At 40.1% G+C, this 25,222-nt stretch overlaps 1 protein-coding gene across 3 annotated transcripts in view; it reads left to right on the top strand.

Moving 5' to 3' along the window:
• LOC149235370 (endoribonuclease Dicer homolog 3a-like) overlaps nt 1-25,222 on the top strand; it is a 421,567-nt gene that overhangs the window by 136,509 nt on the left and 259,836 nt on the right. For all 3 annotated transcript variants that reach the window (XM_089372092.1, XM_089372093.1, XM_089372091.1), the window contains exons 9-11: nt 20,068-20,173; nt 20,267-20,447; nt 20,565-20,725. In XM_089372092.1, coding sequence (XP_089228218.1) covers nt 20,068-20,173; nt 20,267-20,447; nt 20,565-20,725 — 448 coding nt within the window. The remainder of the gene's footprint in view (nt 1-20,067; nt 20,174-20,266; nt 20,448-20,564; nt 20,726-25,222) is intronic.

Here is a 25,222-nt window from a genome sequence, read left to right as displayed (position 1 = left end):
AGGTCTCCTCATAATCAACTCCCTCTACCTGGGAGAACCCTCTAGCCACAAACCTCGCTTTGAATTTCTCAATGCTGCCATCTGCAGCGTGCTTTACCTTGTAAAGCCATCTGGAAGTAACCACGGATTTGCCCTCAGGCCTCGACACCACCTCCCAAACATCATTCTTCATGATAGAAGAATACTTCTCCTGCATGGCCTCTCTCCAGACCTGCTGGCTAGCTGCCTCCTCATAGCTAGAAGGCTCAGAGTCAAGGATGCTGGTAGCCATTGCCATATAGCTACAAAACCTCTCAGGTGGTCTACTCTCTCTGACCGACCTCTTAGGCTCAGCAACAGATGTGGCATCTCTCAAGGTTTTTTGAAGCCACTTGGGCTTCCTCTTCCCTGAGCGCACTTCTCCCATTGGAGAATGAAACTCCTCCTCATCATCATCAGGAGCCTGAACTCCTAATTGTCTGTCTGTTGTCCTCCTGCCTGCACCTGAACCTGTAGAAGCTGAGATACCATGTGAACTGTCCATCAGTGGACTCCCTAGTGAACTGCTCTGTGAACTGCTCTGCATGATGCCCGGAGCACCACCCCTCTGGCTCAGCGAGCCACTGCTTACTGACGGACCTGACATCCTCATAGATGTACCTCCTGATCCTCCTGATCCCTGCCCACTAGATCCCTGCGACTGACTCAACTGCTGTTGAGGGTTTGGCTGATACAGATACTCTAACTCCCGTGACCTCGTAAAGGCCCTGTCCTCCTCGAACTTCACATCCCGCCTGACAACAACTTTCCTCTGTGCAGGAATGTAAATCCGAAAGGCCTTTGAGGTCTCACTGTAGCCCACAAAGATACCCTTCTCTGCGGTGGGCTCTAGTTTGGTCCTCTTCTCCTTGGGTATGTAGGAGTATGTAATGCATCCAAAGATACGAAGATGACCAATATCAGGCTTCTTCCCAGAAAAAGCCTCCTCCGGAGTCATGTGCCCCAAGGCACGATGCGGACTCCTGTTCTGCAAATAAACAGCTGTGTTGCAGGCCTCTGCCCACAAGAACAATGGCAACCCCTGATCATGTAACATGGCTTTGGCAGCCCCTACGATGGATTTGTTCTTCCTCTCCGCAACCTCGTTCTGCTGGAGGTTGTAAGGAACAGTGAAGTCCCTCCTAATGCCTGCCTCCGCACAATAGTCAACAAACTCTCCAAGGGTGTACTCTCCCCCATTGTCCGACCTCAGGGACTTGATCTTCCGACCTCTCTGTGTCTCCACAAGAGCTCTAAACTCCTGAAGCTGCTAATAAATCCAGGTCCTCCTGGAGTGATCATCAATGAATAAAACATAGTACTCATATCCACTCAAGGAAACATGAGACATCCGACCCCTCACATCAGAATGAATCAAATCAAGTATCCCAGTCGCTCTGCTGTCACTGCTGGGAAATGGGGATTTGGCAAACTTGCCCATCGCACATCCTCTGCAAGTATCAAAGTGATCAGTTTGAAATCTGGCACACTTGTAGTGATCTCTTGCAAGGTCCTCAAGGCTCCATGATACATATGTCCCATCTTGCGGTGCCAAATCTCACACAGCTCAGAACTGCTAGCTCTGCTGTCGGTACTACTGCTCAATGCCAAAAGGGACTGGAATGCAAACTTATACACGTTTGCATGGCGTACACCTATCACTCTAGCTGAATCAGCTGGAGTGCCCCTGGGATACATCAACACCTGTCCTCCCCTGAACAGTACCTCATATCCTCTGTCCTCCAAAGCTGAGACGGATATGAGGTTCTTCCTCATCCCTAGCACATAAAGAACATCTGACACCTTCAAGGGAGGTTTGGACTCCCTTTGAAATGTCAGTGTCCCCACACCGACTGCTCTAACAACTTTGTCATCACCGAGTACTACCTCTATATCAGTGCCACTCTCTGAAAGCTCTGAGAAGTACTCACGGACTCCTGTCATGTGACGTGAAGCCCCATTGTCCACATACCAGATACCCGAAGATGCTCCGCTAATCGAGGGAAAAGCATGCTCCCTCTGAACCTGTGTGGCAGGTGATCCTGCACTAGAGGACTCATACGCAGTGAACCCAAACTCCCGGTCAAAACGAACTGCAAAGTCCTCAACCTCTGCTGAAGCTGCCACGCTTTGGTTCTTCCCCTTCTTCTTCTTCTCTAGACACACAACTGCATAGTGTCCCATCTTTTGACAATTCCAACACTTCACCTTGGAATAGTCCTTCTGTGTGTTACCCTGTTTACCTTTACCTTTGCCTTTGCCCCCACCATTGCTTGTGGAAGCCTGCTTCTTCCCTTTGCCTTTCTTGCCTCCTGCCGACAGTGCTACATCCTCATCCTGCTCAACTGGCTTGGTTGCCCCAAGCTGACCTTTCCTGATCTCTGTCTGAATGCAATCATCCCAAAACCTCTCCCATGTGGGAAGGGTCTCACGTGCACAAACCCCATCAGCAAAGTTCATCCATGAACGGGGGAGGCCATTCACTGCAATCCGCACCAACTCAGTGGGTGGAATGTCCTCTCCAACTGCTGGCAACTCATCTTTCACATTAGTAATCTTTGTGAGATATCCAGCTGCACTATCATTGCCCATCTTAATGGTCTTCAGCTTCTCCTTCAGGACCATTTTCCGGTTCTCATTGGTACTCTGGTAGAGATTGGACAATGCTGTCCACATCTCTTGGGCATTTCTCTTTCCTCTCACATGAGGAATGCAATGGTCTTTGACTCCGTCTAGAATCAGTCTCTTACCCTTGTTGTTCTTTTTATTATACTCAGCCAATTGAGTAGCATCAGTAGGCACAACAACAGGGCTCTGTGTGGTATGCACCATGATGTCCCAGACTTCTGCCTCCTCAAAGATACTCTGCATTCTCTCCTTCCAAACGTTGTAATTTGTATGCCCATCCAACCTATCCTCCACCCTCAATCCCAATGACATCCTGCTATCCTAAAACTTAAAAATAGCATTGCTGTAGCAAAGATAAAACCGCTGTTTGTGAAAAATCAGCTTGTTGGAATTTTCTGTGTGAAAAATCAGCAGGCTGTAATTTTCCTCCTTGCTGTCCCAAACTGCACTTCAACACTCAAGCTTTGATACCATGTAAAAATTTCTCAATCTCCACCCCGGTTTTCGGTTTCACCTTATTTCTCCAAAATAGTTAAATGCCCTTTCCCATATCCATACATTCAACAACTGAAAAATAAATTTTCCTGAAAACACAAATTCTGGAAATTTTACAGAAAGCTGGAAAATGCAGAAATAAAAAATCAGCAGGTACAAACAACGATTTAACACATTTAAACACAGTAATTTTTGGTCAAGGTGACCCTGGAAAAACCCCCTACAACTCTTGGGGAAAACCAGTTTGAGAGCTCCTTCTTATTTCTGAAAAATACTTTTCATAGTGAGAAATATTCAGCAAAAATCAACAAGTAAACTTTTACAACTTATCTTGTTTTCCGTGCCTCACAGTGAACTGGAAAAACTTGCAAACAACAAAGTCTGAAAAGCAATAAATGTTGTACGTCCTCCTCGATTTCTGTGCCAATTTTCAGCCTTAAATTCTATTGTACGACCTGCCTAGAAAATCGTGCATGCTGCCAGAAATTTTGCTGTACGATTTCCTCGATTTCTGTGCCGAAAACTGCTTTACGGCCTCCTTGAAAATCTGCTGTATGACCTCCTTGAAAATTGTGCCAGCAACCTAAGATTTTTGCTCCTCGATTTCTGTGCAAACTGCTGTACGGCCTCCTTCGAAATTGTGCCCAAAAATCTGCCTTTCACTATATGCTAACTCAGCTGTATGGACTTGCTGGAATGTTGCCTTGGAATGTGTGCCAAGTTGCTGCCTCCTTCTCCTCCCTGTCCAGAAATCTCCCTTGCTCTCTTGCTCTCCTTCTCCCAATTTGCTCATGAAAGAATGAATGACCTTTTCCTCTTCTAATCTAACCCTAAGTGAATTTTGGGTGATCCCTAAATCCAATGGCTGAAATAGATTGAGATCTAGGGCTGAGATTAAATGCTCATTTAAATCTCACTTTCTATTTTTTAATTCACCCCACTTTAATAAAGATCCACTTAGTCATTTATTTCCAAAGTCACTTTTCCTTTCTAATTTTACATTGACTTTATTAAAGTCACTTTAAAATTAGACTTTAGTAACTTTATCATTTAAAGTCACTTTTAAATTAGATTTGACTTTATAAAAATTATAGTCACTTTAGGAGAAAAATTAAATTCTTTTGGACACTTTTCCCTAGGCCAAAGATCAAAGCCTTAGGGAACCACTTGTCCTCCGGTACCAAATTTCAACACAAACCACGTGCTTGATCTTGCCTATTTTCCCATTTGGCTGTCTTATCTTTATCTTGAGGTTTGGTTTCTTGGCCTGAGACTATTCTGTAAAGACCTTTACTTCTAAGTGAATCCACAATGTAGGACCACCATTGGAAGTAGTTGGTGTTGTCAAGAATAACTAGGCATGGACTTTCCATTTTAACAGACACTGAAGCTGTAGATGCTGAAACTAAGTGTTCCAATGGAAAGATCTCGAAAAATTAGGCTGATTAAAAAAAACGGTTTTGAAAACGACTTCTAGATGAAGAAGTTATGGCTTTTTGAAGAAAAGTGGTTGAATATGTTGACGAAGTGCGTTCCTCATTAGAACAGATGCTCCTAAGACAATAGAGCAGTCCTCTCGGCCCGAAAGCAGTCAGAAACAGTAGATCTAGGAAACAACAGTCGGATGCAGTTGTACCGGCTTCAGATTTGGATCACCAACGGATGCAGCCCTCAAATAACTCTGATACCATGTAGGAATTTACAGGGTAAGCTCCTCAGATAGAACACCAAAGGACACCGCTCACAAACAGATCACAGATCAATACACCAATATTCTTGACGTAAACCCTCAAAGAGGGAAACAGTCCACGGTCTGAGCCAACACAGCCACTTCAGGCAATTTATTAATAAAAGAATGAAAATTTACATAAGCTTCTCTCATGAATGGTCACCCTACAAATGACCCTCCATGCTCTTTAAATAGAGATCATGGACCAATTGGGTGGTAAGCCACGGATCAAATGTCGGTAATACCGAGGAGAGAATGAACCGTCAGATCACTTCATGTCTAGAACATATCGTGACCGTCGGATTATAAGTTACAAAAGTACATAGTAAAGAAACACACTTTACCTAACTCACACTAGACCGAGTTATAATTAACTATTTCCTATGTGTTGGAATATCCTAACAGAAAATAACATGATCTTCTTTTAATCTCCATCGTTGACTTTTTATTTTTGAGGAAAATTTCGAATGTCTTGAAAACCATTTTTTATTAATCCAAAAACTAAGATTTTGGGCTAATACCTTGAAAAATTTGACTTTGACTTAACCACCAAGGTCCAAGAGGTCAAATTTTCTTAAAAAATCCATTTTCCCTTGGTGGAGGACCTCCGAAAATTAATTCTTTTTTGACACACGATTTTTTTGATTATTTTCCAGTAGGACTCACCTAAGACCTTGGCAACGAGTTCCACCCTAGCTTTGGGGTATATGTGGGAGAAAAAATCTGTCGATTATGCGTGTTTACAAACACACATAATTCAGGGAGATTTAAAAATTCCCTAGGATGAAATCCTTTTGACAAAAATCATAGGCTTATCTAGGTGTTGTTACATGGCTTCATAGTCATACTAAAATCATTTACATAATTTTTGCAGAACTTGGGTTTGCAATGATAAAATTGGAAGTTGAATGATGACATTGAAGTGGATCAAAATTTTGATCCACTTCTTCATACTCTGCTTCTCGGACTATTGACAAAGTGTGGTCAGCATTTGGATTTACTTGGGGACGCATTGCTTCACTGAAGGAATGTGAGAATCCATAATCCTGTATCCAAGAAAACAAGGTAACATCAAATAGATTTCCACTCTAAATCAAAATCATCATGTATACATCATCAAACATGAAATCATCTGTTGGAATAGAAATCGTATTCTAACCTATGAAAGATAAAGACATAAAATATAAATGCATGAAATGGAAACTAATTAGTGACAGAAATGAAATCCTATATAGGAGAGTAGGGTTAGAGATACAATACAAAAGATGCCCCATGGCATCAGATGTGTTCAATGAAGAGCATGTTGAGAATCTATCCACTTTCAAGCAGATCCATGGGTTGCTTCTTTGATGTGCTATGCCTGATCCTGCACATCGTAGGAGAGTGCCTTATGTGAATATTGTGCTGCTCTCGGCCATGAGATGTATCAAGCTTCTTCCTTTTCCTTTTCCGATTTCTAACTTGTGGAAGCTTGACCCTGTTGATTACTGAATGTTCATCTTTTATATCCCTTCTTTGCTCTTTTATCCTCTTCTCAACAAATTGTGATGATGATGCGATCAATGTATATCTCTTTGCCCGATGCTGAAAATCTTCAGATTGAAAATTTGAGGTGTTCAAGGCTTCTGTGATATCCTTCTCGTCATTTTGTATCTCCTCTATCGTGGGTGTTCCATCAATGTTTTTTTCATTTAGCCATTTCTCAGGGGAGTCAAGAACTTCCTCATAATAATATGAATTTTGCTTGAGTGGACTACGAGGCTCATAATCTGTCAAAAACTCCTCGAGTCTCACACACACGTCATATGATCTACGCTGGAGCTTCGAAACTTGTGATTTTTTCATTTCCTCCAATTTATTTTGAAGGGCAATCTGACCATTCTTTATGGCTGCCATTTCCTTCGCATGCTTTGTTTCCGTCATGTTTATTTTTTGCCTGTGACTAACCTCCAAGGTTTCTATCTTGTTTTGAAAAGTGATCATTGGATTATATCAAGTAACTTCCATGGCCTGTAACCTGTTCTCCATGATGTCGAGTTCCTTGGCATGATTCTCTTGCATGAAACTCATTTGCTTGGTATGATTCGCAATTAACTTTGCTTGATTGAGTTCCATGTTCTTAATTACTTGTGCTTGATTCTTTATTACTTGTGTGTGCTCTGCATCCATCGCAACCAAACGATTTAGGATAGTGGTCATTTGATTAGAATGATTAGCTTCCATGGCTTCTATGTCTTGTGTGTGATTAATTTTCATGGTTTTAATGAGTTGAGGTTGACTGAGTTGCATATACTTAACCATTTGAATTAATTCTTTGATAAATTGACCATCGGTTCCTTCAGTTTTATCGTTAATCTCTTCAACTCTACTTCTTTGTGGCTCATTCTTGTTCTTAAGCGGATGCCCATCTCCATATTTTTCCTCAAATGCATCAATGATTGATTTGAAACTTTGAAAGAATCAAATGTATTGTCAAGGAACTCAAAAAACCAATCCATAGGAGCACTATCCAAGGTGACGATAAAAAGCCTTTTCTTCATATCCTCATAGTTAGTATATGGGCGATACTTGCCCATACAATGGCTGAAATTCTCGAGGTGAGTTTCAATGTCATTACCTTGAAAAAGAGGCAACTCGTCAATGGCCTTGCTGACTCCATTCGGAAACTCATGTGGATAACCTGGAATGTTAGTAAAGTTACAAGGGGAAAACAAGTCCATGATGACATGCTTGAGGACAACAAGGGCTAATGGATGTCAGAGAGAGATCCTTGTTCAAGAAAAACAAGAAGTACGCAAGAAGCGAGCTTCTAGCAGAAATTCATACAAAAAATGAAAGAAGTGGAGTCGCCACTTGAACATGAATTTAAATCTAAAATCCAAGAAGCAGAGAACTGAAAGGTTAGTCAAGAACCAAAAATTAAAGGGGAATTGGAAATGTCAAAACACCGGGAACAAGAAATTTGATTAGGAGGAACAAGTAAAAGGATATCAGAGAAGGCTTCCTGTTTGAGAAAAAGGAGTTGTCTACTAGAAGCAACCCGGTTTAGATGAACTCTGAGAGTCCTTTCAGGTTCAGGAGCAGGTTTAATTAAGGTACGAGGATACCTTCTAGTATAGGCCCTTGTGATAGGATGAATAAGTGGAGTCGCCACCCAAATAGGAAACTAGCCCAAAAGTCTTGGTGCTAGGAATGTGTAGATGAGTGAAACTAAGGTGAAAAGATTATATCTCGATGCCAGAAAATGTTGTAACGATGCAGGGTCAAGGATGATGATGAAAAAGAGAGATGTTGAAGTGCCAAAAAATGTGTTGCTCGACGAGTGAAGAAGATGATAAGGGAAAGCGATATTGTGAAAATTAAGGATCAAAAAATTAGTCCCCGACAACGATGCCAGAAAATGTTGTCGCCCAAATTATACAGGTGAATGCGACAACGACTCAAGGTAGGGGCTGTCACTCTGATTCACACCCTCTCTGTTCTAGCTTTCTCGCTACAACAGGTTATGGGGGGCAATCCCTATGAAATGTGAGGATGAAAGACTTGTCGGGAACCGACAAGTTCGGGTGACACAATTGAATGTCCTAGCAACTTGGTTAATGATGATTAGTAAGTTTAATTATTAGCACGGTTTAATTAGATTATTGAGAAACCAATGCCTTATGGAATCAAATCACTTGCACAATATAAATTAGTTACTAAGGTACCAGATGAACAATTGCTTCTTAGGATGCTAACTTTGCTATATGAGATGCAACACCTAAAACTAAGTGAAATGGAAACTCTTGGTTAATTTTAGATTAGGTGTCTATTTTAAACGAATACTTTCTCTCAGCTGTTTTGAAGTTAGTCTCAAGTGTAGGTTGTGGAGAGAAACCCATGAGAAGCTAACAGTCGCTATATTAACAATGCCTCCCTTGGAGTTCTAACTACCTGAATGCCTCCGACGCTACAGAGACCGTGGCTCTGGCAACTGCAAGGTTAGCGTGTTAATCACAAGTGAGGGTCTAAACTTCGCAAGTTGGGTGAGAAAGGTGGTTCTATCGCCTTTCAACCAAGCTTATGCTTGGAGGTAAATTTTAACAATGCACTACTAGTCCTAGAATGCAATTGCAAAATGAATAATTCACTTTTGGTAAGATCGTTAGATGTTTTAAGTACTTTGAGAGAAATTATCTAAATAATATTATTCGATTTAGAGCAATAAAGGAAAGTACTTAAAATTGCAAAGACAATCTTCGCCAAAAGCAGTGCTTATTGAACTCTTTTACAAATTAAATTATCCAATGACAAGTAGAGAGTGTAAAGCAATTCAATATTAGAAATCTCACAATGGACAATTACTTGATCAAATAACAATAAATGTAAAATGCACAAGTCCAATGTTTCTCTTAACAATGTTAATGTGCCAATTAGACAATGCCAATCCTTCAACAAGATATCAACACAATTAGCAATTCTTGAGATTGCTTATTACCCTTATCACAATATCAATATGGTGATCAATCAAGTGCTTTAAGAGTGAGTTAACTTCAATGTGCAAGATTATGATTCTTAGATGTGATGCTCACTTGCAAAACAATATGTTAGTGCACTTATTCTCAAGAACACTTATTCCACTACGATAATGAAAAGCAATGTAACCACTTATCCAATAGCCAATTTCTTTAGGAAATGATAGCAATGACAAGCAAAAGAATTCCTTTAAAACCAATGTCACAAAAATGCTAGCGATCCTTTAGACAACACAATTCGCTAATGCTTTTCAATGTCAATGAAACGAAGAGAGAAAAACTTTCGCTAATTTGATAACCAATGACTTGTAGGAATGCTTGCAATTAGAACCACTAGGCAACTTAGAGAATGATGTTACGCTCAAAGATATTATTCTTTACTTGATGTTAATGACATTAAGAGAGCAAGAGCACATAATAGATCTTCAAGCCTATCTTATGTAAGGAATGCCAATTCAGTCCAAGTATTCCAATTATCTTTTAGAGCATGTATCTTCTTATTGAGATTATTGGCTTAATGGGTACACATGTTTTGAGGATTGCTAACAATGAAATACTTATGAATGCAAGAGTGCAATAGATGGATGCAAGAGCTAACGATGAAATGCAAGAGTGATATGATGTAGCAAAGGAATCTAGAAACCAATGATCATAGCAGTAGGAGAAGTTACCCAATCAAATTACTTTGCGAACAACAAGACCATTACCAAAGATGCAAGGGATAATAAGATTGAATGCCCAACAAGTTTAGATGCCACTTCTATGCCTTTTATGCCACCGCAAAAATTTATCTTAAGGTTGTAATGAAATAATGATAAGAAAGAAAGGTTGAGGAGGTAAACCACTAGGCCTTATGGCCTTTGTTGGTGATTAGCTTGACTTCTAGGGATCCTACAATGAGTATGCCCACTTGCAACCACAAATGTTAACTCCAAAAAACACTTGGAACACCTACAAAACAAAGTGTTAGTCCAAAAACTAATGCAAAACCAAGTAATGACCAAGATATGCTTGGGAGGGATAAACTAGGGCTAAAGAAAGGGTAGCGATGAGGGTAGGAGGCTTGAGTAAGGCCTTGGCCTAGGGTTCAAGGCCTTATAAGGCCACAAATCAGAGAAACAAGGCCTTGTAGGCCCACAAGGCAGAGAGAGGCCCAACTAGAGCTGTTGAGAGGGGAGAAGAGGCCTTCTGGCCTACAACACCAAGAGATCAAGGCCTATAGGCTTGTAGTGGCTAGGAGGAGGTATAATCAGGGTTGCTGAGAGGGGAGAAAAGGCCTTATGGCCCGTGACACTCAGAAACAGGCCTCCTAGAGGCTGCTGCAAGGGAGAGAGGGCTCACGGTAGGGGAGAAAAAGGGCTCGGCTAGGCGCTTTGGAGGCCTCAAAAAAATTCTGGACCGCTGCAAAAACACAAGGAGTTAGGAAAACACAAAAATTTTACCATAAAAGTCTCACAAGCTACCTTGTAGGGTCTGTTGCCCTCTCTTCTTAGCTATTCGTTGTTAGAAAATCAAAAAGGCAGAAAGATTTTCTTATACTTGATAATTACTTGTGATGTTCTTGACTTCTTATTAAGTTTCTTTATATATTCTTTCTTTAGTTCACTAAGCAATTACCAAAACGAAAGCACATAAAACAATGGACACCAGATATAGGCACTATGACAGGGCAAAACCCCCTTTGAGGGGAAAACCTAGTCAAAATTCTCTTTTTTTCAATAGTATTCTTTGAGACTCTTCACTGTAGACAAAGACCAAACCTTCCGTCCACACCAAGTCAATCTCCCAGATCTTCGACCTCCTTTCCAACAATTTCGACTATGTAGCAGTGTCCGGCATCAGGCAACTTTCGGCATCAACGATACTTGGAAGACTTCGATCTTCCAAACTAGGGCATGAAACGAAGAGAGAGAGAGATGCCAAAATTTTGTTTTTCTTCTTCTCCTTAGACTCCACCCAACTCGCACTTCCTTCCCCTTCTTCTTCTACTTCACACTTCTTCCGACTTGAAAAGATATCAAAATTTCTTGTGAGAGAGTGCTCCAAATGAATTCGACTTGCTTCTATTTATAGGCGTCAAGGGAGTTCGAATTGATGTCCTTAGGTCGACTTGATCTCTTCTAGACCGACTTGATGTGGAGGATATATAAATTACATTTGACTCAATACTTAACCTTTTTACATGATTCAAAAGCCCAAGAAGCGTCCCTTTAAATGTACAATGACTCATTTGGCTCAGAATAAATCCTAGAAGTCGTCAATGGGGAATTTGACCTAAAACATGGTGACCCAAGCATGAAATCCATGGTTTAATAAGTCACAATAATAATAATAAAATTCGTTTCTTTATTCTTTTGACAAGTACATTACAAGATGAATCAAATACATTTTAATGAAGATCGAACCTAGTTACATTTTCCAACATGCGTTGAGCTTCTAGGGTGTTAGGAGGAAAGATCTAGGCCTTGAGGGCTTGGAACAACGCTCTTCACTTGAGCGAATTGGACAAATAGGCTAGACAACTCCTCTTGGAGGTGAGAAACCCCTGAAACCCTAGCCCTAGGGCTAGTTCCTTCAACCAACTTCGAATTTCCTTTAAGAACTTGTGAATCCACCTATACAATGAAGATAAAAATTCCCAAAACCCCAATATATACAAAAAAATCAAATAATAAAACCCCAAACCCCAAATGCTACAAAAATAAAACAAGGATTAAATTTATTTGCAAATATTCACAATATTTACAAAATTTAAATGTTTGCTCTCATTAGCCGATTAAATCTTTATAGCACAAACTTATAAAATTTTAAAATTTTAGAGTAGATAATATGGATGAATAATTTCGAAAAATCACTAGCCAAAACCCTCTTGCAAAACCGTTCTTCAAAATGAAAGCCTAGAGTTAAAACAAGGTCGATCCTTCCCCACAGTCTATGAACTTGGAGGTCAAGGGCTAGTGTACTTGTAGATCTTCATTTAATCTTGAGAATAATTGTTAGATCATGGGGTGAATTAGATCACATAAGGTAAGATAACTGTACCAATAGAATGTTCTTATCATTGACAACTGAAATAATAATTATAAATTTTAGCACAATATAGAGCATGAAAGAAAAAAATACTAGCACATACCACATATCAACAGATAAAAGAACACTGTGAACTGAAACCCCAAAGTCTTTCTAATATGCGAAAAATAATGCAAGCAGAGCAAAACTCAGTACATCAGTTGAAAATTACTCCATCCAAAGATTATATGAAGATGGAAAATAGGAGTTTGATAGCTTCCTTATATAGAGAAAACTCCTCCAAGTGGAAATAATGGCTAGTTGGTTTGATCCTTGTCAAACTAATCTCATTTGTTGAAAATAACTTGATCTTTTTTAATTTTCATCGTCGATTTATTATTTTTGAAGAAAAAATCGAATTTCTTAGAAAATCCATTTTTCCCTTGGTAGAGGACCTCCAAAGCTTAATTCTTTTTTGATCCACAAATTTTTGATTATTTTCTACTTGGAGAGAATTAAATTTTGTAGAAATTTTGAATAATATGACACATATTCACAGAGATTATCCTGATCATACAATTATAAGCGGAACATGTATAATACATAATCTCCTCTACGTTGATCATCAATTTACAGAAGCAGAAACATTCACAGGCGCACATAGAAGCATCAATCAAACTCATAAACACAGTATGTATCCCGGGGAAAGCATCTCGCTAAAAACCCCACACTATCTGTATATTATATTGATTGAATCATGTAACATACACAGCATAATACTTCTCACAAGTATCTCCACCTCTGTTACACACAATACAGCTCAGATCTGATCTCCAAATCTCTTCCACTGCTTGCCTGCCTCCACTGCTCAATACCTGCTCAAGAACTGATGAGAATAGCTTCCCAAACTCGATTTTACACTGCAAAATAGTCACCCACACTATGTTGGACGTGAGCAACAGCTATAATATCATGAAGATACGTGAGCAAACTCATTGGCATACTCAATCCTTTGATTGTGCAAATCATCATGCACAGCTATAGTCACAACTGATAGCAATCTGATCCTCTAACACCTGTCCCTGCTGAACTGAACATGCACTGACATGCAACTGAGTTAACTGATGTATTCTATAGTTGCATTATGAGTTAATAACTTGTGAATTAATTAATAACTAATTCACCCAACTCATCTTTAGTCTATTGATCAGTTAGACTAAATACAACCAGTTTAACAAAGCTAAACTGAACACAACTCCATCAACTGTACCTCCAGTCCACTAAACTCAACTCACTTGAGTTCTAACTGAAGTCATGCATGCAACAACTCAACTGACTCATAAGAAAAACGAATTTCCTTCTGACAGCTGCATGTGCCACTTCCGTAGCTCAAACTGAAGTGCTCCAAGAGAATAAGATTAAGTTTATAGTCCAAATATTATTGTGAGATAATAATATTTGACTTTTCTATTTTTGACTTTGATCACTCACACTGTGATCACTCACACTTTCATCAAAAATAGAAGTCCATCTATTTTTCCCAACTTGATCAATCATCCATAGACATGATCCATATGTCTAAAAATAGACATAGTCTAAAAATAGAGTTGCGCCAAAAATAGCCTGCGGGCCCACTTAGTGAAGGCGACTCCTTTCCACTAAGCTCCATCATCTTGTTGCATTCTCAACAAGCATTTCTTGTTGCACACTTTTCAACAAATTTCTCTCATTATTTTTTGACTCAAAATTAATTTATTTTTTGGCTAATTATTTTCTTTTTATTTTTTGCCAAAAAAATTAATTAAATGACTAGAGGGGATTAATTATTTTTACACCCTCAAATATTTTATCCATGGTGTCTAACTAAGAGTAACCATACACTAAAATATTTTTTACATCAAGATATTACAAACTAATTCAACTCTTAGAAGGGTAAGTACACATTTATACATAGACCCTCAAGACACTATCCAATTTTGCGACACAATATGATCTAGTATGAAAAATACATAGCCTCGATAAACACTATGACTCACCTAAGATCTTGTCAACGAATTCCACCCTGGCTTTGGGGTATATTTGGGAGGAAAACTCTGCCGATTATGCGTGTCTACAAACACATAATTCGGGGAGGTTAAAAATTCCCTAGGATGAAATCCTTTTGACAAAAATCATAGGCTTATTTAGGTGTTGTTACATGGCTTCATAGTTATACTAGAATCATTTACAATAATTTTTGCAGAAATTCGGTTTACGATGATAAAACTGGAAGTTGAAGGATGACATTGAAGTGGATCAAAATATTGATCCACTTCTTTGTTCTCTAGTTCTCGGACTGTTGATAAAGTGTGGCCAACAATCACCAAGGATTGAAACCAGTGCCTAGCGAATTGTGGAGAATGGAGTCAAAGTGAAATTGATTTAGGATTTTTGCTCTTTCAAGGAGTCCTCCAACTTTGCATGCCCTAGAGATGCAACAACTAGGTTACAAGAGAAATTTATACTTCTTTAGACAAATTAATGGAGTTTCAAGGTGAAAGATATTAACCCACCCCTAGGAATAGTTTGATCTTCTTGTCAAGATGAGTAATATGTACAACAAGCCAAGATTATAGGTGTTTAAGAATTTCTCACCAATACTTAGGGCACGAACACAATCCAAGCATAGCGTTCCATACATTAGACATAAAGCATGAAAAATTTCACATAAGAAAGCACTTACATGACAAAAAGATTATATCCATCCATTTGATTTGCAATAATGAAGCTCCAAGACAAGATAACAATCTTCCAAACATCAAAATGGATCAATTAACATCCAATTCATCCAGCAATAGCAAGTTCGAGTTCTCTTCTCCAAAGAGATTCCAATCCAAGTGATGATGAAAATCAAATTATCCTCTCATCAATATATATCATCCTCTAAGGGTTCGATTTGCCTAATTACGCTTAGTGATGCCCCAACTAATAAAATAATGTACAAAATAACATTACTTGTTGACAAACCCACCAAGATAGCTCCATAACATGAAAATAAGTCTTTCAAGAGGGCTAAAATGATAGATACAATAGGTCAAAGGGCCATTGAAAGGCCAAATGGAGTCCAACATGTGCCAAAGTGAGTGGAAGGGCTCCAAATGTAGTGATAAATGGGGTGGACTCTTGATCTTCAAGCAAATGATCTGTGGTGCTCCCAAAGGGGTTTGGGGGCACAAAAACATCCTCATGGGTCTCCAAGTAGATCGAACAAGCTTGTATCCCATCTGTAAGGGTTGGAACGATGATGCAAGCCCTCCCTTTGTCTCCTATGGTGTGACACAACCTCATCTGAGCCCCAGATCACCTTTGAGGTGTAGGGTGCAATCATGTAACCGGCTAGGCAAGGTGGTCCATGTGCATCATCATCATCATCAAATAGGTGGAACACGAGCGAGCATGGATAGAACTAAAGGATCCCATGACATGGCTATTTGCTCTTTGATATAATGGAGGCCCATGGTTCTCAACGCACACCCTACAAATGCCAATATATTATATAACCATCTGGAGGGCTTGGACCCCGTATAGGGAGATTAAACCCCAAGATGAAGACCCACCTGTAATCTTGTATAAGATCCAATGCGTCTCCTCATCTTTCAGTACAACAAATCATTAGTGTAATTGAGCAAATGAGCTTACAAGTCATGGAACCAAGTGGGCACTTCATAGTGGCATGCCCTTTCATAATGGGCTTTAGAGTGTACAAGTGTCTCCAAGTTCAAGGAGGTTAATCAAGGACCCTATTAAGTGATTTCAACCTCTAAGGGAGTGATAGGTCCATGGTATATTCATCATAAGGTAGGTGTCATGTGATATAATGATGGAACAAAGTGGGGCATTGGTGAAGGGTCCAAGCCACATGCCATGGCACAAGGGTAGCTATGACGAGGGAAGTCCGCACTTGGGTGTATAGATGTGGGATGGAGCAATTGTGGTACATGAGTTACCCTGACCTTTGTTTTCCCCCGCTTCTTCATATGCCCTTTGTCGTTTGTTGATTTTTTCTTTTATAACTGCTCAGGGCTCCAGGGGATGAAAGCATGATGTGAATGATGTAGCAGTGAATACCACCTTAAGGTAGGCTAGTTCATTGCCCACTAGGGGTTGGAAAATCATGGGTTCCTTAATGATGCAGGGGGCTAATATGAGGGGTCCCCAGAACCAAGGTGATGACCATAATGATAGGGATAGAACTCATGTTGGCTTTTGCCCATGTGCTAAATTTGTATGTCTCGACCATCTTTTGCATTTTATGCTGCATTTCCTATTGAGAATGGCCAAATTATGCTTTTTACTATCTTTTTAGCTGCATCAACCTCTGGGGCATCGTTCTAGGCCCGACCCAACGTGTGGACAAAGGGAGGGGGAGGATAAATCCGTGTGGACCGAATGTACAAATGTGGACCCGGATGGGAAATATGTGAAAAGCGGTGATAATGAGCAGAGGGGATGTACGTGACATCAGGAAGTGGGGCCACGCAACCAAAATTGAGGTTTCCCATGTAGTGCCACTCCTAAAGCTAGTAGCCAATAGAGGAGATCCCATAGGACTAAGATACAAGTCTAACCACCAAGTTGGACAAAGGGAAAAGAGTACAAACCATGCCCATTCTTTCTGCCGAATCCCCCCACTAATCCATGCCTAGAAGTGTCCATGATAAGTAAACAAAAATACCCAACTACATAATGAAAACCATACCTTTGGGGTTGGAAGGCCTACCTTCAAACATACGATCATGATAGATGCGGGAGGGTGTGTAATGGTTGGCTCAGGTGGCAGAGATGGTGGCACATCAAGCTATCTAGGGCTGCAAGGGGCTGCCGGTTGTTGGTTGATGACAATTTAGGAGAAAAAAATTCTCCTAATGGGTGTCACCCACAGGTGGTGGGTAGCATGACTTGTATCTCGTTGGACTTACAATGGTGTTGTCATGAAAATATATGTTTACCTCCCAGGAGGTACTAGGCCACCTCGTCTAGGAAACAAAAAAGTACAAAGTGCAACTCCAATTCCATCTCCAACTCCACACAACCCTCTATCTTGAGTTTTCTCCACACAATTTTGGATGTTAAGAGAGATAGATCCAATGGACCATGACACATTTGTTTTACTACTTGTATTATAGATCCTAAATCTGCCCATATTATACATGTTTCTTCTAGATTGACTTCGTACTCATGGAGCTTGGAGATTGATTCTTCGTGGCTTAGTTTAGGTCTAGACTCTACTTTATGCATCTTACCTTTTATAGGAGCCATTTTAGTGCTCCCACTTTGTGTTGACATCAATATACAAAACCAATCCCATTGACCTAATTTAGTGGTCATTTGTTGGACATAAATAAAATTATCTTACCTACATTTAGTGCAGAGACTAGTAGGACTAGGTGAATTTGTGGTCTCTTCTGTAGGGTGAGCCTTCTTATTGATCTAATGCTATCTGTGTTACTGGCATCACTATCAACAAAGTGCTAGGTCGTCTTATGGTGCATTGAAAGAAACAGGTAATTAGTTGTGTATGCCTTGAAGGTCCTATTATGGCACATTGTCTAAAATCAACTGTTTCTTGAATATACATGGCTAGGTATCTTTGGTTCATGTAATAGAAAAAGGTAACAAGTGGCTGTTGATTTCTGGTAGTATCGGATGTGCTCTAAGTCTCAAATTTTGTAGGGGAGTCTTGGCACATGTATTTCAAAGAACCCATAAAGCGTTTTGGGAAATTCCACTCGGAGACAGTTGTATTGAAATAATTAATTATTTTAATGGGACCTTAAGTCTAAACTTTTAGGAAATTAAAATAATTAATGAGTATTAATTTAACTGTGGGTGTAACTTCTAGAAGAGGACAAGGATCAAGCAGAAATGATCTTAGCTAATGATTAGCTTCTAATATGGTCCGTTGAATGTCAACGAGGAGATTATTTAAGGAGGCTTGAGGGTCATTTGGAAAGACACAGTGAGTTTAGAAGTTCGATTTTCTGAAGTAGAGCAGTTACCAAGAGAATATCGTGAGCTTGTGCGGTGAGGGGCAAAGATAGTTGGGTTGGAGTATCTTCTCCAGAGCCCAGGATACGCAACAAAGAGGCAGAGAGACACCAAAAGGAGGTAGCGCAGGACCCAGGACAGGTTGACTCTAAGCCAAGAGGGCTCACACAGAAGCAACACAGTTCTCCAAGTAGAAGTCCGAATTTGCTGAGGGAGCTGACATTTTTGAGTCGGGAGGGCTGGAAACTGCTCCAGAAGGCAAATTGATTCCCAGTTAAGTTGACGCAGAGCCTTAGAGGCTGACGTTGGGCCTACGCAGAGGCAACGCAGAAATAACCAGGGACACATTGGTTTAGCTGCCGAATCAGCCAGAACTTGCTGGGTAGAGTGAGGTAATCTCACAAATTGATTCTACCAGTTTATTTCTCTGTAACTAAATTGCCGGGAGGGCATCCAGAGCTGTATTAAGAAAACTACTGCATAATAATAAAAACCCTCAAAGCTGCTGCACCGGTTTTCCCGCATTGGGTTTTTCTGGGGACATTTGTCCAAAAAATACTGTGTCATTTGTGTTGTATCTTTCTCTATTGTTCTGTTCTTGTTTTGGGAATATTATTTAATTGGTGTAGGCTGCAGTGTATTAGCTTCGATATTTTCTATAGGAAGCAGTAAATAATTTGTTTCAGTAATTAACAAATAGGAGAAGTTTAATCAGTTGCTGCAATAGGGATTCCGGTTTGCGGAATTTTCACAGGGACCTCCAAGAGCCTTTGTACAATTAGTGAAATGCCCCCTAGACCTCCCAACATGACCTTGTTTTGCCAGATTTAGCATGCAAGTCTCACTCGAAATTGTATATTCTTTGACTGGTGCAAATATAAGAATACATATAAAATCATACTATATAGCAATCATAAAAATGATTTATAGTATTTTTCCAAGTATTTGATGTTACAATGTTAGAAACTGACATTTGATGTATTGTTATCTCGTTGCACTAAAAGATATCTGCTTGCTTAATTTGAATGAAGTGTAATTTTATTCATTTTTGTTAAATATGGTAAGATCTATTACTAAAAATTTGTTTATAATGTATTGTCAGGTCTTACGCACACAAGTGTAGATAGGAATTCACATATAAATAAGAGTGACTTGATTGATTCATTATTGAGCAATGCAATGTCATTACATAGTAGAATATGTAACTTGGAGATAATCTTTTATTGACTACAGTTATGAACTGTGATTATATCATTTTACGATAAGGTCTGCAACAAAGTCTTTATTAGATGCCCAAGTCCTTATCATGATCATTATATCTGACGTGCATGACTACATTTTTACATAGCATAATGCCAATTTCAGTTAATGTACTACTATAATACGACTGTGAACACGGAACCTGCAATTCATGTAACATCATTTTAACATGCAACATGTCCTTAGGATTTTTATCTCTTTTATTTTTCAAACAAATGAAGAGGTTGCAAATGAACTTGGAAAACATTTCAGATTCGACAAACACAAGAGCTATGCATTAAGTATTTGTTCTGCATTAGTTAATGTTGTTTGTAATGGGAAAATTTTGATTAATATTGACCTTTATCGATGATTTAATATATGTTATCTATGATTTTGTTATTTCAGAAATGGATAAGTTATTTGGGACAATGGAAGGCATTTTAGATGCAGTTAAAAGTGGTCTTTTAACACCCAAGGTGCATCTGCTAGTGCATCTTATTTTTGAGCAGAGGTACGCCTAATCATAAGAGTTGGATAACATGGTATGTGCGTAAAGGATTTGTTAGATGGAGTTAAGAAATAACTGACCTCTTAAGATCTCCAGGGTTGCTGAAAAGATGCACTGTATTATATTTGTGGAAAGAGTAATTATAGCAGCGGTAATCTCAAGCTTGATGGAGCAGCTTGTTTTCCTTTCATTTGTCCCCAGTGACAACTCACATCAAGCAATTTTTGCATCTTGTGAGAAGCAGCAAAAAAACATGAGATATGTTTTAACTGGAAAGGTGGATTATTTTTGTATGATGTAATGCTGTTTTCTGTTTTTTTCTTTTTCTTTAAAAGGATGAGTTACACTGAGCTCAATAGTTTCATTAAATAAACCAGTAAATATGATTGAACAGGTGAATGTCTTGATTGCCACTGATGCTGTAGAAGAGGACATTGGTATGCAAAATTTTAGCTGTGTAATTCGTTTTGATTTGCCAAAATCGGTATGGAGCTTTATTCAATCTCGTGGGCATGCTCGTGAAAGCAATTCAAACTTTATCATTCTTCTTGAGAGGTACTATTATGCTAGTAATCAATGAGTAAATTATGTGGTAAAAATGATACATTGTGTTCTCAACATTCCTGGACTCAAAAAAATAACAATTGTTCATTTGTTAACACAATTTCTGGACAGAACACAATTTCTCTTCAAAGTAATCCAGTTTTTTTTTTTCACGTTAACTGGGTAAATTGCATTAGAAAAAAGTTGCAGTGAATGCTACAGGATGGATTACATTATGATATGGTTCCAATAGTAGCAAAATAGCAGTTACATAGTCTAGATTCTATACAAGATCCTATTGCAGCCATGTTACAACAAAATATTGCACCGTAGTGCAAAGCCTCACTAGGTGACTATTACCAATGTTCCACCAAGACTCCGGGACGGGGAGACGCACAAGGGGGACGTGTGGGAGTACCATCAAATTTTAGGGAAATTTAGTGGGGACGTCGGGGTATATAAGTTTTTTTCTTTTTTAATATATATATATAATATATATATTTCAAATTCATATTCAATAATGAAAGCATAAATACAATGATACATAAATAATTGAATTAAATAATGAAATATTCATCATCCTTACTAATACATACATGATTCATCCATAGACCACAAGATTCAATAATGAATTACTTTGATCCATATTCATCAGTGATTATTTACCATTCTAGAATCTACATTGATTTAAAAATTAAATTCATCATTCATCATTCTAGATTCTAAATTGTTTTAAAATTACAATTCATCATACATCATTCTAGAATCTAATTAGTACTAAGCAAAATAGACTATAGTAGATACTGAAATCTGAAGACTAGAATAGTAAATTGATATAACTAAAACTCAAAAACAGTGGAGTGATGAGTCAAAAAGTCACTCTAAAGTACATAGAGGGCTTGGTGCTCTTGATTGAATAATAATTCCATGCCCTTGTGCATGACAAAATACAATGGAAACATTGCAATCCATCAAATCTTGAATTCCTGAGAAACTGTTAACTCTGCTAGATTTTTAGTGAGATCTAAAATTCTACTTTCTCCATATGAAATCCAATGAGGTCAGAACCACTCTCAAATTTTAAGTAAAATGTTGAAAATGAAAGATAAAGGAGAATGTCACTTTTACTTTCATCCTTCATTTTCATCCTTTTACTTTAAGAATTTAACATTACCATGAATTGTATAGCATTAGTAAGGAAATATGGTCAAATACTTGGTTTCCCCTGTCATAAATAATTGTTTACAACCATTTTGAGGGGGGATGCATAGGCGTCCCCCTTTTGGGGAGTCGCGCTCCCCACACTGGGGAAATGCCCCCTCCTGTGTCTCCCCATGTCTCCCCAAAAGGGGGACGTGGGGAAACGTTTCCCCAGACGTCCCCTCGTCCCATGTGCATGGGGTGTGAGGGGTGCGCGCACTCAACCCTGGAGGATACGTTCTCCCCAAAAGGGGGACGTGGGGAAACGTTTCCCCAGACGTCCCCTCGTCCCAGGTGCGTGGGGTGTGAGGGGTGCACGCACTCAACCCTGGAGGATGCGTCCTTGTGGAACATTGACTATTACCCACCAAAAATTGGGGAACCCATAGGAGAAAACTTTTCTGCTCCTTGGACAGGAAGCTAGCCAACAACCCTATGTGATTAACACATAACATGATGCTAGGATCCTCCACTGCTTGCTCTAGTGAGATTTTTCTCTCCCATCTGATGTTTCTTCTTGAAGGATGGTGGGTCATCCATCGACACGTACTTTATCCATTTTGTAATTATGTGCTTTCACTTAATGTTTTGGAGCATATTGTATGGATCAAGGGGAAAACTGGATGATTGACCGATCTTGATTGTATTCTTGTTCCCTCACTTCATGTGGGAGGTTAGTCTTTGATTCTAGTCTTGTGGGACCTCCTTTGAAGTATGAGGGTTTTAGGAAGGGCACTACTTGAGAGATTTGGATTGAAGTAGCATGTCCAATATATTCCATACTTACCACTTTCCGTCCTTTGTGTTATTTCATGATCCGGATTTAAACAGGAATGCAACAAATTACAGAGATAACCATATACACAAAGATGTAGCGGAAATAATACTTCATTTCATTAATGGAAAATACTGAAATAATGCTTACAACCAGAAATGGAAATAAACCAGCTAGGGCGATGGTAGCTTATCTCTGAGAAGAGATGTGATGGCTACATGCCTCTGAACTGTGTTACAATGAGGCTCGAAGGCCTATTTATTGTTGAGAAACAATGGAAAAAACCCTTAACATTCCAAAACCTAACCCTAGGAGATGAAACGCCAAAACTGTGGGCCCCGTTTGGGGTAAGTTGGTACATCAACTTCCCGGGGTTGTAACTTTGGCATATGATCTCCGTTTGACGCGTACAATAGCTCATTAGAAAGATCTGTCCGAGCACTATCATTGTTGGAACGGGCAACATCGGTCCATTCCATGGACCCATGTTGCCCCCGGATTCCCCAAAAAACGTCGTTTAGGGCCTCAAAACGGCTCTGGAAGTTCAGGACCCGAAAAACTGCTAAAAATAGTAAGTTGTGCTACAATTAAGGAAACTGAAAATGCTGAGAAAGACAATGGTGGGGGTCTAGGTGGACTTGGCAGGTGGCCACCAATATCCACCTGGATCATTCCTCCCCCCTTAGGAAGCAATGGTCCCCATTGCGTTGAGCTCCTCCATGAGATGAGGAAACTTCTGCTGAACTTGTTCCCTGGTGAGCCACTTGCCCTGCTGAAGGAGTTGGCCTGCTTTGACAACTCGATACAGTTGGATATTCTGTTGGCGAGTGTTCTTGATCTGTGTGTCCATGATTCGATCAGTTGCAGCTTGTTCCATGCAATCTGGATTTAATTCTGTGGGTTTGAGCTGTTCTGCAATGTCGGATGTGTCTAGCAATGGTGGAAAGTATGGCCGAAGGCGGTCCACATTGAACACTGGGTGCAGGCCAAGGAATGGGGGAATGCTGAGCTCAAATGCATTGTCTCCCATAGCCTTAGTAATGGTGTAAGGACCATATCGGAGTGGTCTCAATTTCGATAGGCTCCAGTAAGGCGTTCCTTTTGCAAATGCAACCAGACTTTGTCGCCTACCTGAAACTTGTGTGGCACCCGATGTTGATCATGTCGCTGCTTGTACTTGGCATTTGATTTCTCAAGAATGTCATGGACCTGCTGGCGAATATGTTGGATGCGCTCAATGAAGCTGGTGGCCTTATCTGTTTCGGACTGGACATGAGCTGAATTCATGTGAGTAGCTGCAAGTGGTATGGCCACATCAATGGGGCACAGTGGCTGGAATCCCAAACCCACCTGAAAAGGGCTATGGCCAGTGGAGCTGTGAAGAGCTCGGTTGTAGCTGTGCTGAACATAGGGGAGGCTCTCGTCCCATGTGCGTGGATGCTTTGAGTTATACATGCGCAGAATGTGCACAATCATCCTATTGACAACCTCTGTCTGGCCATCAGTTTGAGGATGGAAGGCTGTGGACTTCGTGAGTTTGGTGTCCAGCATTGACCAGAGACTGGACCAAAATGTGCTGAGAAACCGACTGTCCCGATCTGAGATGATAGACTGTGGGATCCCAAAGTGCACCCACACTCGTTCAAGGAAGAGTTTAGCAGTGGCTTCTGCTGTGATATTCTTCTTGCAGGCCATCATAATGGCCATCTTCGAGAACCTGTCGACGACCACAAAAACACAGTCATTTCCATGCTTAGTGGAAGGAAGGCCTGACATGTAATCCATGGAGATGGATTCCCAAGGTCGACTAGGGGTAGGCAACGGGGTATAGAGGCCGTGTTTCTTAATGGTCGGTTTGGCAATGGCACAGGCAGTACATGATCGGATGTACTTCCCAACATCCTGTCGAAGATTCGGCCAATAGAAATAATTTTGCAGTACTGCCACTGTTTTCTCCACCCCGAAATGCCCAGCAGCCCGACTGTAGTGTGCTTCCCAAATCATCTTGGCACGCTCGCTTGAAGGAACACAAAGGTGACCGAGGTGGCATAATAGGGCATCCTGGAGGTGAAAATCTGCAACATGCCGACCCTCCAAGAGTGTTTGGTATGTGTGGCCGAATTCTGGGTCGCTTTTGTAGAGAAGTGGCCAATCAGAAGTCTCGTGCCCACAAGAGTTGAGCACGGTGGTCAGCGCCATGATCGGTGGTCGACTGAGGCAATCTGCAACATTATTGGTGCTGCCCTTTTTATACTTGATATTCAAGTGAAACTGTTGCAGGTATGTAGACCACTTCTGATGGCGATCATTCTGCAATTTCCCTTGGGTCTGTATGAACTGCAGGGGTCGGTGGTCTGTGTGGATGACCGTTTCCTTCCCCAAAATGTAATGCTTCCATTGTCGGCAGGCCTGCACAATGGAATACATCTCTTTATCATAAGTGGGGTACTTCCGGACTGTGTCTGAAAGCGTTTCACTGTGATATGCCACTGGATGTCCATGTTGAGTAAGGACTGCCCCAATAGCATAGTCAG

The sequence above is a fragment of the Pinus tabuliformis genome, chromosome 8 (assembly GCF_031772625.1).
Source record: "Pinus tabuliformis cultivar Carrire ecotype Pingquan chromosome 8, CPIR1, whole genome shotgun sequence".
Classification (NCBI taxonomy): Eukaryota; Viridiplantae; Streptophyta; class Pinopsida; order Pinales; family Pinaceae; genus Pinus; species Pinus tabuliformis.
Note: the sequence above shows the minus strand (reverse complement) of the source record. Positions and strands in the feature narration are given on the sequence as shown.